The 18,685-nt window shown below is 37.4% G+C and overlaps 1 protein-coding gene across 1 annotated transcript in view; it reads right to left on the bottom strand.

Annotated features, from left to right (window-relative positions):
• Window positions 1-18,685, bottom strand: part of USH2A (usherin) — a 716,035-nt gene that overhangs the window by 45,063 nt on the left and 652,287 nt on the right. The window contains exon 61 of the mRNA XM_028104725.2: window positions 4,003-4,230. Within this exon, the coding sequence (XP_027960526.2) occupies window positions 4,003-4,230 (228 nt within the window). The remainder of the gene's footprint in view (window positions 1-4,002; window positions 4,231-18,685) is intronic.

Genomic DNA, 18,685 nt, shown 5'->3' with positions numbered 1-18,685 from the left:
CTGTTCTGGGGAAAACCATCTGAACATTTGTCATATAAATGTAGAGCAAACTTTTATCCCATATTATTCATCCTTTTTTGGGAAAGATGGGAAGTAACTCAACTTGAATGTAGATGTTTTTATACAGTGATTTCCTGCCCTTCTCCAGCCTCAATGCACCTGAGACATATGATACATTCCTGTGGTTGGTAGTGACTCCCCAGGATGGCATCCCTCAAGAGGGGCTGGGGTGTACATCAGAATCCCTTGGGAGGCACATCTAGTTCAAAACGTCCTACAGGCAAACTTAACTTGGACTGCACTGTTGATACACTTTTTGTTATTTAAGATTAAATAGCCTAGACTTTTGGAAATCAATTTATGTTGGATTCTTGTATTTCAGTGTGATTTTTTTTTTCTAGTTGGGTTCCTAGGGCAAGACCACACCCCCGAGGGAAGGGAAATAGTGTATTTTCTGAAGACAGCTTAGCTTCCATAATCAATTTGAAAGCTCTGAGTCCCTGAGCTCCCTCATATTCACCTAGCAAATCTCTAACTAGTATTAAATATAGCTTTCCCTCTGTACCTTAGCTTCTAACTGGGTTTGGGAAAAAACACTTGAATATGCTGACCGGTCTCACTTTAAATATCTTACTATAAATTTTAAGTGGGTGATTCCCCACTTGTAGGCCTATTCCATTCCCCCATATGTTCGCTCTTTCATTTTCCAAAGTGATTCTTTCATATCTTCTCCTTTCCCCACCAACTGCCATCACCCTCTTCTGTCCCTCATAGGTGGTTGTTGACAGACCACATACTTGACTAGGGAAATAGAAGCAGTCAAAAGGGAATATTCTCATGTTATATATTATCATCACCATGTCCATGTGAATCTAGACTTAGACTGTGTGCCCTCCTTCCTTATGCTCTGGATGAAGTATCTCTGCCCCTGTGGAGCCCACCTGAGCTCTGGATCCCATACCCGCTCCTTCCTACAGATTTGAGGCCTGCAATCATTCTCGTTATCTCTTGCATCACCAATTTATCTCCCTCTACTTGGCTATTTCTATTAGTGGTTAAATGTATTCTAGTATCTTTCACTGATTTTTAAATAAAACTTCTTGACACTCTAGTCCCCCAGCTACTGCCCTTTTTCTCTGCTTTCATCTATACTTCTTTAAGGAGTTGGGGTCCTCATTCCTCACTTGCCATTTTCTCCTCAAGCCATCCCAACCCGGTTTCTCATTTTACCACTTGATTTTCTTGTCAAGGTCACAATGATTACCTCATTTCCAGGTCCAGGATGACTTCTCTGCCCTCATTCCACTTGATCTCTCAACAGCATCGGACATACTTTCTCCACAGTTTTGGGATGCCCCACTCATCTACCTGTCTTTCTACACCACTTGCCTCTTCTGAGTCTCCTTTGCTTTCCTCCTCTTGACTTCTGTATTCCTCAGAGCTTGATCCCAGTCTCTCATCATCTCTAGTTACATTCTCTCCATACCTGATCTCCTCTAGGCCCATGGGTTTAGATGCTACCCATATATGAATGAATTCTAAAAACAGAGTTCTAGACTTATACCTCCAACTGCCTATTTGTCCCTTCAAACCCATACACTTTCCAACCTTACCTTCTCAGTCAATGACTCAAGGCCTGAATATCCTTTTTGCTTCTTGTTTCACATCCAGTCCATTAACAGATCTTGTCAATTTTGCTTTCTGGATATATCTCCAATCCACCTACATCTTCTACCCTCACAGCTCCAACTCTAATTCAAGCCACCATAAATTCCACCCTAAATTTTTAGTATCTTCCAAACTCCACTGGTCTTCTTAGAGTCCATTTTTTACATAGTAGCCAGAGTGATTTTGGAAAACATAAATTTGATTATGCTATTTAATTGCCTAAACCCTTCAATAATTTTTCATCGCAGTTAGAATAAGTTCCAAACTCATCACAGCCCACAAGGTTGGACACAATCTACCCCCTACCAATCTGCCATTCTCATCTTTCTCTCCCTGCGCCCCTCTGATGCTTCAACCACACTGGCTTTCTTTCCTTCATTTGAATGCACCAAGTTCATTTCTGGCTTCAGGCCCTGCATTTGCTGTTCACTTTGTCTGGAACATTTTGCTCTCATATCTTCACATGACTGACTCGGTCTTGTCATTCAGGGCTCAGCTCAAATGTCAACTCAATTCAAATGATCATCCATTCTAAAATAGCCCGAGCAGGCATAATTACATTATTCTGTTTAATTTTCTTTTTTTTAAAGATTTTATTTATTTATTTGAGAGAGAGAGAATGAGAGATAGAGAGCATGAAAGGGAAGAGGGTCAGAGGGAGAAGCAGACTCCCCGCTGAGCAGGGAGCCCGATGCGGGACTTGATACCGGGACTCCAGGATCATGACCTGAGCCGAAGGCAGTCGCTTAACCAACTGAGCCACCCAGGCGCGCATTCTGTTTAATTTTCTTTATAGTTTTCATCCTTCCCTGAAATTCTCTTATTTGTGTACTAGCTTTTTGTTTGCCTCTCTGTACCCCTACCATTCATGTGTGTGTGTGTGTGTGTGTGTGTGTGTGCATGCACGTGTGTGTGTGCACACACACACAGGTAAGGTGTGTGACAGCAGGGATCTTGCCTGTCTTGTTCACTCCTGAATAAATGCCTGGCACTTAGTAGAAGCTCAATAAATATTTGGTGAAATGTAAATGGAGATAAAGGAGTAGATATTCCTATTGTCGATCATGCCAGGAAGAGGCAGACACTGGAATGGGAAACAAACACTCAAAAGGAGGGGTGCTTTGATGGGTATGAAGAGACAGACTCTTTTCTCTGATGGGATCTTAGGGCTGTGGCTTGGATTTTGAGACCCTGGATCTCATGGCTCGAGCCTCCTGTCCTGGACTGGAGGAAGTCAAGCACTGGCACATGTAGGCAGGCTGGTAGAAGGCAGCTTGCTTCCGCTGCTTGTAGCAGGCCTGGAGCTTGGCTGAGAGGCAGCCCTTGTACTAAGCAGTGAGGTGAGTCTGCTACATGGAGGCCCACGAGGATGGGCCTGGGCCTATGAGCTCTAGTTACAGTTCTAAGTTGTTGCTGTAGGAAATTTCTGCTGTCATCTTCCTTATAGGGTTTTTAGGGAGGGTTTCTCCAAAGTTACAGCTTAGTCTTAACTGTTCTATGTGGAATTAATGGGGGACTCTTTGCCGCTTTGAGAAGAAGTGGTCAGGGAGAGGCAGTGCCTCTAGGAGCAGCCGTCCCAGCCTGCAGAAGGCAGTTGATCAGGGCCTGAGTGGTGGTCCAGGGCTAGAGGCAGCCACAGACTGACAGGTAAGTCACCCCAACTGTTGGGGAGGAACATCCAAAAGGGAGATGAAGACTGGCTTGCATGTGGGTGATTATTCAAAGTAACAAAACACAGTCTAATAATAGAAATGCAACCTTATTTGTGCTCACAGACTGGTAAAACCTGAGAGACACCTAGGACATTAGTTAAGACTGCTCTTCATGGTTATGCGTGGAGGCGGGGGCATTAACAGACATGGGGGGCTTCCTGTCTTCTGCTCAGTGAGCTCTGCTCAAAGCACAAATTAGGCCAGACTTAAGCAAATAACTGGGCAGGATATTCAGGAGGCAGCAGGAACAGTCATTTAGAGTTCAGTTTTGGCATGACTTCCTGACTTCAAATTGCAATTTGATCATCTGCAATGTGGGCTTGGACAATTATTTAGCCTTTATATGCCTCATGAAATTTAGTGGCACCTACCTGATAGGGTTGATGTGCAAATTAAATGAGATAATCCACGGAGAGCACTTAGCCCAATGTTGGGTTCATAGGAAGCATAATACATGGGAGCTAGTTTTCTCCGATCTATGATTAAGTGCCTGGAGGATCTATCAAGGAGGATTAAAAAGACGGTGAAGGGTGTTTTCCCACAGTGACCTGATGGCATGTCAGGGCTCATTTATTTATCTGGAGAACACCAAACATGATTTCATATTCAGAGTAGACATTACCTTAATCACACCATTGGTTCTCACAGGCTCTGACCACTGTAGTAACAACGCCCGGCCGTTCTCTTGCTGTTGTACGGTAAAGTTGCTCAGTCCACTTGGGGAAGATTCTAGGGTTTGAACCACAGTCCAGGGGCTTGAAACTTCTCCTGCCTGATTTGTGGCCACAATTCCAATGTGATATGTTGTGAATGGTTCTAACCCAAACAGGTGGGCTTGAAGGCTCATTCCCTGCACGAAAATTAACAGGTTAGTTTTCTTTTAGGAGCTACTAACAATTGCTAGAAGATCATTCTCTGACCAAGTTATAGGAGCAATGGCAGCAAAAATATCACAACAGAGTTTTTGAATTATTAAGAAAACAATGTGTTTTTTTATTGTTCTTCACACCTGAATAAATTATCTAATGTTGTGTAATTTCAGACATACACAAAATATGGATCAGATAGGATCCTTCCCTTTCCAGAGTTTGCAACCCAGAAGATGTGATATATAACATAAAAAAAAAAATCTTTGATGCTTCAGGTCAGTGCTACATCCAGCTCACAGTGGAAATCAGTGGCACCAAGTTTCATGACAAAGAATGGGATAATCTTAAGGGTTTGGAGATCTAACTGGAACAGTTAATCTCCAGCACCATTTGTTTACACATATGACTCTCCCTAGTCTCCCTCTCTCATTCTCTTGGTATTTATAACTTACAAATGCAGTAAAACAGACACAAGAAAACAAAACAACAAGCAAACTGAACTATGAATGCACAAACACTCTTAGAGAAGTCTACCAGTGATATACATGTGAAAATATTCTCATTTGTTAAAAACACCATAACTAGAACCATCAAACTTATCAAAAGTAATTGTTAGCTAGGCTTTGAGAATTTGGTTTTTGTTGATTTAAAAGAAAAAAAAAGGATAGTAGAATTAAGATTTTTTTTTTCTTCCTGCTTGGAGAGAACATTTAACATATTTTACATAACTAAAAGCTGGAACTAAAAGTCTTCATGTTTTGAAAGAGCCCAAGGTGCTCTTTCTACATCTGGGCTGGATGGGTATGTCTGTTTACAAATAGCAATTATGTCTGCAAGTGGACCATTAATATGTGTATAGGTAAACGCACAACACACACACACACACCCCCAAAGACACATACAGACACAGAGACACCCAGAGACACACAGACACACAGACACATATACCCTTTCTTTTGTGTACTATGCGTGAATAATCATGAGGAAGTTTTGACTGGCTTAATGGGATATTTATGCTTAATAAGGTGTGTAAGATCAGGTTTGGTTTATTAGATGTTTAAATATGACAGTTTTTAATTGTCTTCCCCTTGGTGGATACAAAAGGACAAAAGTGGGGGAGAGAAGAGGAAGTTATTTCTGAGAGTAGATACCTGAAAGCATCAGACAAAATTATGTGAATGGAAATTCTCCTTAATGTAGAGGCATCCAAATATTATTTTGAATAAAATCTAAAACAAGATGGTGAAATTGAACTGAACCATTTTCCAAAAAACTGGTTAGACAAAACCAAAACACATTGCAGAAATAATTTTTGACACTGTTTCCTCACATTCTTGGTTATAAATTTCAACTGTTTAATGTCTCTTATTATGTGTTAAACACAAGCAGAGAAAATATAATTTCCTTTATTTATCAAAAACTTGTAAGTCAATTTTCCTCTTTCAATAAGTCCCATTATGATATTACATGCTAACCTCTTGAAATCTTTTAATATTTAAACATTTGCTAAGCGACCAGACTCTGAAACAAATTTTATAGAAATACTAATTCCTCTTTTTTAAAATATTAAAAGTTAGATCATAAATATTTAAAACTTATTTCTCCACAACATTGGATTGGTCTTTTAGATAAATACAGCACAGAACTAGAATGACCATAATGAATATTAAATCTGAAGATGCTACAAGTCCCGATTACAAACATTCTTTTCTGATAAATGATTCCTTTTCTGTAGAAATAGGGCAAACATGGGCAAGATTAATAATGCAAAAAAGAAAAACTCTTTGTTCAGAATATTCAGTAATAAATGCCAAAAAAGCATAAGCTCCAAAGCAAATAGTAATCACCTCTAACAGATTATATATAAAAAAGGTAGGCTGTTGGGGGACATTTAGAGATAGCTTTTGTCATAAGAAACATGAAAAGCATGTGGGCTATAAAGCAAAAACATATGTATATTGTCAATAGCAGCACCTGCTCAATTACAGTTTATTTCAGAGCTGAGAATTCCATTCAGCCCCTAGATGGCAATACTACCAAACACTTTTGGTAACATGAGTACTTAATGATTAACAACCGGCATTCATTCATCCAACACACTTCAGGCAACCATTAAAAAAATAACAAAACTGATTTCATTATAGATCCTTTTAATAAACATTTATAGCTCAGATCCTCAGAAAGCAGAAGTATTCAGAACGCCCTGGCCTCAAAACATCCGCCATCTAATGTAGAAATATGACCTGCAGATCTCAAGTTGAAGTTTGTGCATGCCTGACACAGAGATCTTTAGAGGTTTATTCCTACAAAAGGTAATTACAGTAGTTGTTTTGCTTACTTTGGTCTGTATCTTAAAAAAAAGAAAGAATCTCATATTGTAAATGTAAAGGAAATGTAGAGGAGAATTTTTATACATAAATTTATGCTGAGGACAATTCTCACATTGTATTGTTATTTCTGAAGAACTACAACACACACACACACACGCACACACACACACACACACACACACACACACACCTTACATAAGCCTCATTAATGACCATGCTTTTTGTCAATATTTAGTAAAGGTCACATATAAAAAATGCAGAAAATTTAAAAATGGCAAGACGATCCTTACCAATATATTCTTTGACATTTAATGAAATCATTTATATTATTCTCTCTTGAGTGGATTTCCAACACCAAAGTTCACTATTTTAGAACCCTGCTGTAAAATTTGGGCAGAGTTCATTCTGCAGATTGGGTTGTATCTTTTTTGTTTATTCAGTTACTTGGTTTTTTTCCTCTTAAATTCAGATTTGCTTGAGCACTGTCTACCTTAAGTGTTTTGGATTAAATTCCTTCCTTTGGGGATGTAGTGTTCTCCCCTATTGACTAGTAAAAGTCATCATTAAAAACCCTTTTCTTCCCTTTCACTCCTCTGCTCCCCCTACTTCCATCCCCTATGGAGATGATCTCGATTCAATACTCTTACTTCTTCCTCCTCATTGTCCTTATTTTGTTCCTTCTTTCCCTCACTCTTCCATCTTACTGATTCTTAGGAGATAGGTTTCTTGTTGTCCCCCATCTCTGGGCTACAAGCTGTACTCACTTCCCATCTGTCATCGTCCTTCCCATGTTCACATCCACCTAATGTTCATATTTTTATTCTACAAGTATTTAACTACTTTTGCTATGCAGCAGGTGGAAAGAATCATTCAACAGAGGAGAAGAGGCATAATCCAGTCTCTACAATCTAATATTTCCAATGAGACTTAGCTTTTTTTTTTTTAAACTTATATGCATAAGGGTCAGAGTCTGGATCCAAATCCGTATATCCTTTTATGAGACATAAAGACAAGACTCTCTGGAACACTTTGCCAGTTGAGGTTCTGCTGGCAATTTGAACTACATTTTAACCTCTCAACTCTGCTCCTAGGGGCACATGAAACTACTTGGAGTCTTCAGCAGTCTGACAATTTTACACCATCTCCTCTGATTATTTTTGATGACTTGAAGTGCTCCAAAGGTGGCCATGGGGTCAATAGGTTTATGTAGGTTGAAAATGATCAAAAATTACCATTGATCTGTAGCTGTCAATAAAAGGCTGCGTGGGGAGACTCCCTGCACAAATGTTTAAACTGCATAAAGCAACCTAACTTAGTCATCTTTGAGTCTATTGATCTGATGATCCAGCAGTTTCCAAAGCTTTCCCTCTGGTCTTTGTGGTGCGTTTTCACTGAACCCACTAACCTTGGCCCTTAGGAATCTTTTTACCCTGCTCCTGGTTATGAACTAAAATAGTGGTGTGCAGGTACCGCTGTGCTCATTAACAGAGTACTGTGTGTGTGCTTATTACATTTTGGAAAGGATTAATCTTCTTGGTCACCATCAACTTCATTCCCAGCTGATGGGGTTTCTTCTGTCTATACTCCTTATCATGACCTTATCATACACTCCTCATTTTAAAATGTGTGACTTTTGGCCTGTAAATCCTAACCCGGTTACAGGATTCTTTTCCTTGTTAGTTATCATGAATGCCAAGATCCAGAGAATATGTCACATCAAAATTTTGCTCTTTTGTATAATGAGAGCTTCAGAAGAATCTAAATTTAATTATATTAACCTCTGTTTTCCTTAGTTGAACCATTTGGGTGCTTCTTTTTAGTTTTATCATAAGTTATAATTTTACTATAAATATAACAATAAACAAATGGTCATAGACAAGTTTCTGGTTTAGACTACAAATAAAACACGAGAAGTAGGAAAAGCTCTTGTTTACTATTATTTACTATTACTCTTATTTATTATTGCCTAAAAGCCATGGCTTTGGACAGAGTACAGCCAATCAATAGGATGATTTACATATTTTAATGCTGACAAATCAACACAAAATATTTTTGTAGATTTCTGAAAGCCAGATCATTTGAGGCATGGGTTCTGGAGGTCTATCTTCCTTCCCATTTATAAAGTTAATGTTTAACTTCTCCAAAGTTGATCAACATGTTTATATCTAGTACTCATTTTGGAAAAGTCCCATCAGTCTCAATACAGAAGTGATCTTTTATTACCCATAGCCAAATTACAGCCTTGAATACTTATCCATAGTTATCTAAGCATGAAACTTCCAAGCCTGAAAAATGATAATACAGAAAATTTCCACTGATTTCAAATGTGATTTACTTTACCACTGCTATCTCTGCCTACATACCTCCTGGCTGATAGGACAAAGACATTTTTTGATGGCACACACATACATGCAGTGTTGCTCCAGAATCAAAGATTGATTCATAATACAAGAAAGGTAGCAGAAAAACCCTTTAAGTTCATGGTCTGCTGTTTTACCTGCATGAAGTGTGTGCATGTACTAGGGGGCATTGCTAAGTGGTATGACAGAGCTGCTAAAATGGTTAGCAGAAACATCCAGTATTGTTGGTCTGTAGCTACATTCATTTTTTTAAGATTATTTATTTATTTATTTATTTTAGAAGTGGGGGAGGGGCAAAGGAGACCGGGAGAGAGTCTTAAGCACACTCCATGCTGAGAGTGGAGCCCGATGACGCCAGGCTCGATCTCATGACCCTGAGATCAGGACCCGAGATGAAACCAAGAGTCAGATGCTTCACCAACTGAACGACCCAGGCGTCCCCCACCCCCATTCAGTTCTTTAAACACCTTTGTGCATCTAGTATGTACAAGAGTCTATAAAGTTGCTGTGGGGGAAATAAGATGGATAACAGAGGCTCCTGACTCTTAGGAGCTTATAATTTACTAGAGCAGGTCAATAATAAACATAGATATACAAAATTTGGAGTGTGGTAAGTGCTGTAGCAGAGTGCCAGGGAAATACTGAAGGGACACTTCTCACAGGGAAGGGAGGAGGCTAAGGAGTGGGGGCAGACTTATTTGGGAGGTAGCATCTGATAGAGGTCAGGAAAGATGCAGAGTTTGAGTAGATGAAAACGTGTGAGTGATTAGAAGAAAGAACAGAAGAAAAAATGCAGGATGTGTTTGAGAATGAGCTGGGAGTTGCATGGAGCCGAAGTATAGGGAACGGTGGGGATTTAGGCTGGAAAGGGATTGGTGGCAAGACTGGAGAGGGCTGTGAAAATCACCCTAATTTTTTTGGATGAAAATTGGTTGGGAAACACTGAGTAGCATTAGGCAAAAATGTGAAGAACCAATTTGGTATAAAGAGCTCTACAATGCAATTTGAGAGAATAATGAGGTGTTAAAATTTTGTCCTATTGTGGTATGTAGGTCATGGTCAGTGCCTGATGAAATAAAAAATCTGCCAAGAATTAATTAATGAATTCATTTGATATTATTCAGCCAATAAATATGGATCACCATATATAAAAGATAATAGGAAAGTATTTTCTTAGGAATAAGATTTTAAAAATCTTTATTGAATGTTTGCTCTATCTCAAAATTTGTAATTATTCTTTCGATGCAGATGTTTGTCTTTTGATCACAAAGTGGGGATTATAAAAACAGGGCTGAGTCGAAGCCACTTATACTGTCCTCTGTCCGGACCACTATCAGAATCACAGGTACCTGGTCTGTTTTTCTGACAGTGGGCCCATGTTTATGTGGAGTCATCCACACCCTTGCACTGGTCACTTGTACATTTCAAACAGCTAGGAGGCAGCTGGAAAGGTTAGGGACATTATTGATGACCACACATAGAATGAGACCAAAAGCACACACAAGTGTTAAAGCATTCCTAGCTCTGGGTTCTAACTAATGTTCGAAGGCGTAATTTGAAAGATCTCAAGAAAGTAAAAATGCATATCATCCTTTTAAGTAATCATGATATGCATAATTATAATTGATGACTTAGGGGCCATTTGTTGAAGCAATTGTAAATTTCAAACAAAATATTCAGTTTGGAGTATGCATATGCTAGTGTTATGAGTGTGCACTTTTATGTCTTTACTCCCACAAATACCTGTTTTGTATTTGATATGTAAAAGAGGGGTTTTCATTTTTTCCTCTCTCAGAATATATCATTCATTTTGTAATGGTGTGTCAATGCAAAAAGAAGATTCAATTCACAGATTTTTTTCTTCATGGACAAATGGGCTCTATCAATTTAATCTATAAAGCAAAAGCTAGAGTTCTTGCAAAATGAACAATGATGCCTCAGTTAGCATAAAAACATTGGAGAAAAAAGAATGGTTTCAAAATGGCTCATTTTTCAAAGGAGAAGAGGAAAAAAATTAAATTTGTGATAATTAAATTTTAAAGTGGCAAATCAGTCACACTAAATATTAAAAAGCAGTACTTCTGATCTATCAAAATTAAAAATGTGCATAGTCTGTGACCCGGCAACTTCTGTTCATCTTTTCATTGAGCCACTCCTATTTAAAATTGCAATCTGCCACTTTCCTCCCCCACTCCTCTCATTTTGGGACCCCTTTTCTTGCTTTCTATTTTTCTCTTTTCCAAAGGCTTCATCACTCATTTCTAACATATCATGTAATCTATTAATTGATTACAATTATTATTTATTCTTTCTCTCTTTTTGCTAGAATGTAAATTCCACTGGGGCAGAGACCTGTATGTGTTTCATTCTCTGCTCCAACCCAAGTGTCTCTAATTGTGCCTCATAGAGAGTAAGTGCTCAAAAAATATCTGTGCTATCAATGAATATGGACAGGATTGAAAATGAAGGGATGGGGAGAAGAAGAGAGTGCAGAGTGGGTCTAAGAAGAGTCTGAGAAGAGAGGGAGAGTCTAGGAAGAGAGCATAGGTGGAGAGAGGAGAGGGCCCAGCACCAAAGTCAGTGTCAAAAGTGGGTGAGGATGAGAAGTTCAAGCAGAAGAGAATGAGTCAGTAATGAAAACTAAGAAGAGACCAGTGAAGTAGGAAGAAAACCTGGAGAGTGCAATTTCACGGACACCAAAAGAAAAGGATATTTTGTAAAAGGAGGTGTGGTCATCAGTGTCAAATGATGCTGAAATTTGTTTTGTTTTGTTTTGTTTTATGATGTTGAAATGTTAAAGAAGTTGTACATAGAATGGTCTTTGGATTTGGTGGCAAGTGGTCTTGAAATAAGCCTTTTAGTGGACTGTGGAGACAGAACTCTGATTGGAGAGGAAGAGAGAACCAGATGTGTGGAAGGAGAAGCCTGGACTATTAACATAACTCTTTTGAGAAGTTGGCTTTAAAAGAGAACAAGGAAAGAGGTTGGTAGCTGGAGGGGTCTCTGGGCCTGTGTGGTCACATTTTTTTTTTTTTTAAGGGAGATACTAGAACATGTTTGTATATTGATAAGAATTCTTCAATAATAAGGAGGAGATTGTAATTTAGAATTAAATATCAGGACTTCCTTTTCACTTTGCATGTAGAAAATAGGTTAGCCAAAGTTTTGCATATGGTAAATGGATATGGATGTGTTCAGATATCAGCCAATTAATTTGGAGTTGGCCCTAGCCTCTGTAGCAAAGCCATGTTTCATACTAAGAGCTGCCATCATTGTTTGCTTAGCTCTTTTCATAGATAAATTTGGAACAATAAACATCATCAAAAAATGAAGTGGTAGATAAACTACAAGGCCCATTATCTATTAAGAACAGGTTCTTAATCTCAGGAAACAAACTGAGGGTTGCTGGAGTGGTGGGGGGTGGGAGGGATGGGGTGGCTGGGTGATAGACATTGGGAAGGGTATGTGCTATGGTGAGCGCTGTGAATTGTGTAAGACTGTTGAATCACAGACCTGTACCTCTGAAAAAAATAATACATTATATGTTTAAAAAAAAAAGAAGAAGATAGCAGGAGGGCAAGAATGAAGGGGGGGATATCGGAGGGGGAGACGAACCATGAAGAGACGATGGACTCTGAGAAACAAACAGGGTTCTAGAGGGGAGGGGGGTGGGGGATGGGTTAGCCTGGTGATGGGTATTAAAGAGGGCACGTTCTGCGTGGAGCACTGGGCGTTATATGGTGATTAACATAACATAATAATAAAAAGAATAAACCAAAAAAAATAAAATGTTGATACATTTAAAAAAAAGAACAGGTTAATTTTTTTAAATGTTTTAATTAATTAGTACTTTTGATAAACTGTATCTTCCAAGTGAAGAGTACACAATGAAAGTTATGTACCCAGTGGTAAAAAAAAAAAAAAAGTTTTTTTAAATCTTTTTCTTTAAACAATTTAAGTTATCAGTTTACCATTTTCTTGTCTATCCTTCCCAAGATAGGTAATTGCTTTTGAGCAGAGTTTTTGCTTTTACGTGTCAGACCTGGTGTAAAGTACTTCACGTGCATTATCTCATTTCATCTTTGCAAAAAAGCTATGAGGCTGATAATATTACACCTGAGGAAACTGAGTCTTAGATGAGTTAAGTAACTTGCCCAGAGTCACACTGCCAGTAAATGGCACAGTTATGATTTTATTCCTGTATTACCTTGAGTTCAAATGTTCTTGTCAACTGTGATAGTGGTTCTAACATCCGGGTCCCAGGACCCATATTTCTTAAAAACAATAGAGAATCCCCCAAATCTTTTGTTTCTGTGCTTTACATCCACCAATACTGGACCATATTAAAAATTAAAGCTGAGGAAATTCTAAAAAAAAAAAAAAGAGAGAGAGAGAGAGAAAGAAAAAGAAAAAAAGAATACAGAAGCAGGTATTCTATTAGCCACCAGAATGATAACATCATCACACTTCATGTAGCCTCTGGAAAACTCCACTGTACACTGTGAAGGGATGAATGTGAAAAAGAGAACAATGTCTTAATATTAACATGAAAATATTTTCGACCTGGAAGACCCCTTGGAAAAGTTTCTGGGACTCTAATGGGTTCACAGACCCTACTTTGAGTGCCAGTTAACTACATTATACTCTACTTTAATTGGCAGCTCCAATGAAAGATTAATCAAAGATTTGTTTGAACTTTTGTGCAGTGAAGAAAAGAGTCTTATATTTCCAACTTTTGATAATACACTCATAATACTTGTGACTAAATATGAAATATCTATGTATACATAAGTTTATTAGTAAAACTTTTAATTAGAGTTAAAGAGTCAAAGAATGATGAAACTCTATTCTACTGCCTCACTTTGTAGTTGAACCTAAAGTCCAAATGGTTCAAATAACCTGTACAAGATCCTATGACGCATCAATACTAGCTTTGCAATTGAGTCTGAGATTCTCAACTCATGTATACACACTCCTTTTCAATTAAAATTAAAATTATTTGCTTGAAACAAGAAGTCCCAAATTTCTTTGTCATAAACATTGCTATTTATGAGAGAGAATGGGTTTGAATTTACTCCTAAATTGACCTTTTTTCTTAATGGATCTTCTACTATATTACATTTGTCTGCTCATGGTGTTTTTCCTCTCAGTACAAAGTGAACTTTTGTTTTAGGACTATTTCTTAGCCTCACATTATCACAGTTTCCTCATATGTAAAAAGGGAATAATAATAATAGTACTTACCATTTTGAGTTTGTAAACTTTAGTGAGATAAGCCTTGGAATAATGCCTGCCATGTAGTAAGCATTTAATAGGTGCTAGATTTTATTATTACTATCCTAAGCATCTAAGAGATGCTTCTACCATAAGATATTCAATAAACAGTTCTGGAAGATATGAATGAATAAACGGATGAGTCTAAAGCAATGAATAACTCATAAGGCATTTTTACTGCATAGTACCCTGGCTTGTACGGAGAATATATGGAGGATGATATTTTGAAAAAAGGCATAGCATCTCATGAAAGTAAGCACATCTTTTAAGTTAAATTTATAAACATTATCCTTGTAAATGTTTTTTAATGAAGACCTAGTAGGTATTGGATAAATGTACATTAAATAATTGAGTAACTGTAAATTCTTTCTTGTTACTGACTTCAATTATTTGGTCTTTAAAAATTTATTTATGCACATGTACATATAAAGTAGATCACATAATAATGAATATGATTTTTCACCTTTATCTATAGGGAGTACAATATGATATAGTTTTTGTATTCTCACATAACCTGAAATTGGGGGTGAGCTGAAAAAAATACCTTTCTCCAGTGAAGAATAAATAATACCATTAGGTGGTATAGGAAATTTGCATAGGGAAGCTGGTGCTTTAAAACACAAAATGACATTTTCCAGAGAGTCTGGGCTATTAGGATGGCAGAAAATCCTTCAGTCTCCATGGATCAAGTTATCCTTAGAAATAGGAAAATGTGAACAATTTTTGATAAATCTAAAAATGTACATAAAATGAGCAATTCTAGAAAAATAGAAAAAAATTAAACAAATGCACTCAATAATAGATCAATCCTGCTTTATAATAAAATAAAACAAAGTCCCGAATCAGTCCCCTACTCCAAAAATGGCTGGAACCAGAGAGTTTACCAGTGAAGTTTTTGTTATTGCTTTTTTTTTTTTTAAAGATTTTTTATTTATTTGACAGAGAGAGAGACAGCGAGAGAGGGAACACCAGCGGGGGGAAGTGGGAGAGGGAGAGGCAGGCTTCCGGCCGAGCAGAGAGCCCGATGCGGGGCTCGATCCCAGGACGCTGGGATCACGACCCGAGCCGAAGGCAGACGCTTAACGACTGAGCCACCCGGGCGCCCCTTGTTATTGATTTTAATTAAATCTGTGAGTAACAGATAACTGATATTATGTACAAAGTGTTTAACCAAAATTGATTAAATGGACCAGAGACCGAACTCATATGAAATTGGGATAATATCAAAATTGGACAATAGCATAACAAGAAAAGTATGTTATAGAACGAAATCACTTGAGATTAGATGAAAAAGTCATATTAGCAAATAGTGTCCAATAGCATATTTAAAAGAAATATTATGATTATACAGGAGTTAGCCCTTAAAATTGATTTACATATGATTAATTAGAATTTAAAAAATTCTGCAACCATTTATAATAAAATCTCTTAGCCACATAAAAATAGGAGAAATTTTCCTTAATCTGATAATGAGCATTTACTAAAGTCATATAGTAAATCATATTTAATGATAAAACCTTATAAATCTCACTATTAATATAACAATCAAGTAAGACAGGATACCCTCTCCATAACATTTTTCTAGATATGTCTCTTGAGGCAAGGGAAACAAAGGCAAAGATAAACTACATCAAAATAAAGGCTTCTGCACAGCAAAGGAAACTATCAACAAAACTAAAAGACAATTTACTGAATAGGAGAAGCTATTTGCAAATGACATATCTGATAAAGAGTTAGTATCCAAAATATATAAAGAACTTATACAATTCAACATACCCAAAACAAATAATCCAATTAAAAAATGGGCAGAAGACATGAACAGACACTTCTCCAAAGAAAACAGACCCATGAAAAGATGCTTAATATCATCACTAGAGAAATGCACATCAAAACCACATTGAGATAGCCCCTCACACCTGTTAGAATGGTTAAAATCAACAACACCCATTGGTGAGGATATGGAGAAAAAGGAACCTTCTTGCACTGTTGGTGGGAATGCAAACTGGTGCAGCCCCTGTGGAAGACAGTAGTGAGGTTCCTCAAAAAATTAAAAATAGAACCACCCTATGACCTAGTAATCACATTACCGGGTATTCACCCACAGAATACAAAAACACTAATTTGAAAGGATATATGCACCCCCATGTTTATTGCAGCATTATTTACAATAACTAAATTACGGAAGCAGCCCAAGTGTTCATCAACAGATGAATGGATAAAGAAGATGTGGAATACATATACAATGGAATATTAATCAGCCATAAAATGAATGAAATCTTGCCATTTGCCACAACATGGATGGATCTAGAGAATATAATGCTAAGTGAAAGAAGTCAGTCAGAGAAAGACAAATACCATATAATTTCACTCATATGTGGAATTTAAGAAACAAAACAAATGAACAAAGGAAAAAAAAGAATCCAAAAAACAGACTCTTACCAATAGAGAACAAACAGATGATTATCAGAAGGGAGGGGGGTGGGAAGATGGGTAAAACAGATGAAGGGGATTCAGAGCATACTTATCATGATGAGCACTGACTAATGTATAGAATTGCTGAATCACTATATTGTACATCTGAAACTCATTTAACACTCTATGTTAACTATACTGGAGTTAAAATTAAAAAAAAAAAACATTAAAGAAACAGGATGCTCTCTATTCATTACTGTACTGGTAATCGTAGGCAATGCCAGACCAGAGAGAGAGAGAGAGAGAGAGAGAGAGAGAGAGAAGAGAAATCCAGCAGAGAATATTAGTACTTATCAAAAATCCATTTACTTTTCTACATTCCTCAGCTTCCCTACACACATAAAAGGGGTTATACAACTAATGCATGTGGAAAAAGGGATATAAGCCACTTTCAGTCCTGGACCTCAAAAACATCTCACAGAGCCCTCCATCATGCTATTCCTTATCATGGTCTGTCATTAATATAAGATGGAGAAGGGCAGCCAAATCCACTAGTGCTTTCCCCACCTTTATTGTGTTAAGCACTGATATTTGGAGTTTTATTTGTTACCACAGCATTTCCTAAATTCTCCTGACTAATACAAACATATGTGTTTGAAAGGATAAGTATGGATATTGACTACTTAAAAAGTCCAAAGCATCTAATAATAAATTACGATCAAATCCAGAAATCAATCGTATTTTCCAATAAGAACTATGACACTCAGATTTTAAAACTTACAATGTATAGTTACAGAAAAGGTGGGACATGATGTAGTCTATATTCTCGCCAAGCATATTAAGTTAAGGGGAACAGAAACTCTTCTTGACTTGTCTAAGGAGAAAAAGTGAAAGAATAGAATCCAAGCACGTGAAATACAGCTTTGTCTCTTTGAATCTGGAAATAGAAATACCATAGGATCTAATAATTCCATTACTGGGCCTTTAGCCTCCAAAAATGAAAACACTAATTTGAAAGATATATGCACCCCTACGTTACTGCAGAATTATTTACAATAGCCAAGATATGGAAGCAACCCAAGCGTCCATTGATAGATGAATGGATAAAGAAGATGTGAGATATATATATATATATATAAAATGGAATACTATGCAGTCATAAAAGAGGATGAGATCTTATCATCTGTAACAACTGGATGGACCTAGAGGGTATTATGCTAAATGAAATAAGTCAGACTGAGAAAGAAAAATGCCATATAATTTCACTCATATGTAGAATCTAAAAAACAAAACAAATGAATAACCAAAGAAAAAATCTGAATCAGAGTACAGAGAACAAACTGATGGTTGCTGGGAGTTGGGGGGATGGCAAAATGGGTGAAAGGGAGTGGGAGATACAGGCTTCCAGTTATGGAATGAGTAAGTCACGGAATAAAAGGTACATCGTAGGGAATATAGTCAGTGCTATTTTAATAGCGTTGTATGGGGATGGATGGTAGCAACACCTGTGGTGAGCATAGTATAGTGTATAGAGATGTTGAATCACTATGTGTACACCTGAAACTGATGTTACTGATATTACATTGTGTTACATTGTGTATTAACTGCACTCAAAAAAAAAAAGAAATTGGGAAACTGTCAACTTGGAGTTTCTCTTTCTGAGGCTGCATGATATTTCCATCTTCTCTTTCTCTTAACTTGCTTTATTTCTTATTGCCTAACATGGAAAGCAATTCTCAGTCTAAATCACCTTACAGCCTCAGAGTATTCTTGGCCATCTGACCACCATGTCTGTGTGTCTGCAGAAAGAGAGGATCTGAGTGGTTGTTAGTTGGGTGATGGATTTGCTGGTCTTGGGTCAGCTGAAGAGGGGAAGGGTCAGATAGTAGAGATCTATGACCCTAGGTCTCCTTTTTCAGTATCAATTATTAAGTGGTGGCAGATCTTGGAGAGAGGATGTATGGTGATCCTAAAACAAACACTCCCATTGAAGGTCATATCTTTGATATTAGATGGAAACATGGCTAAGGATTGCTAAGACTGTCTCTGGAAAGACCTTT

This window comes from Eumetopias jubatus, unplaced genomic scaffold, assembly GCF_037043125.1.
Source record: "Eumetopias jubatus isolate StellerSeaLion01/CBP00866 unplaced genomic scaffold, mEumJub1_p1.0 scaffold_12, whole genome shotgun sequence".
Lineage (NCBI taxonomy): Eukaryota > Metazoa > Chordata > Mammalia > Carnivora > Otariidae > Eumetopias > Eumetopias jubatus.
The sequence above is the reverse complement of the archived record's forward strand: the minus strand, read 5'-3'. Positions and strand labels throughout refer to the sequence as shown.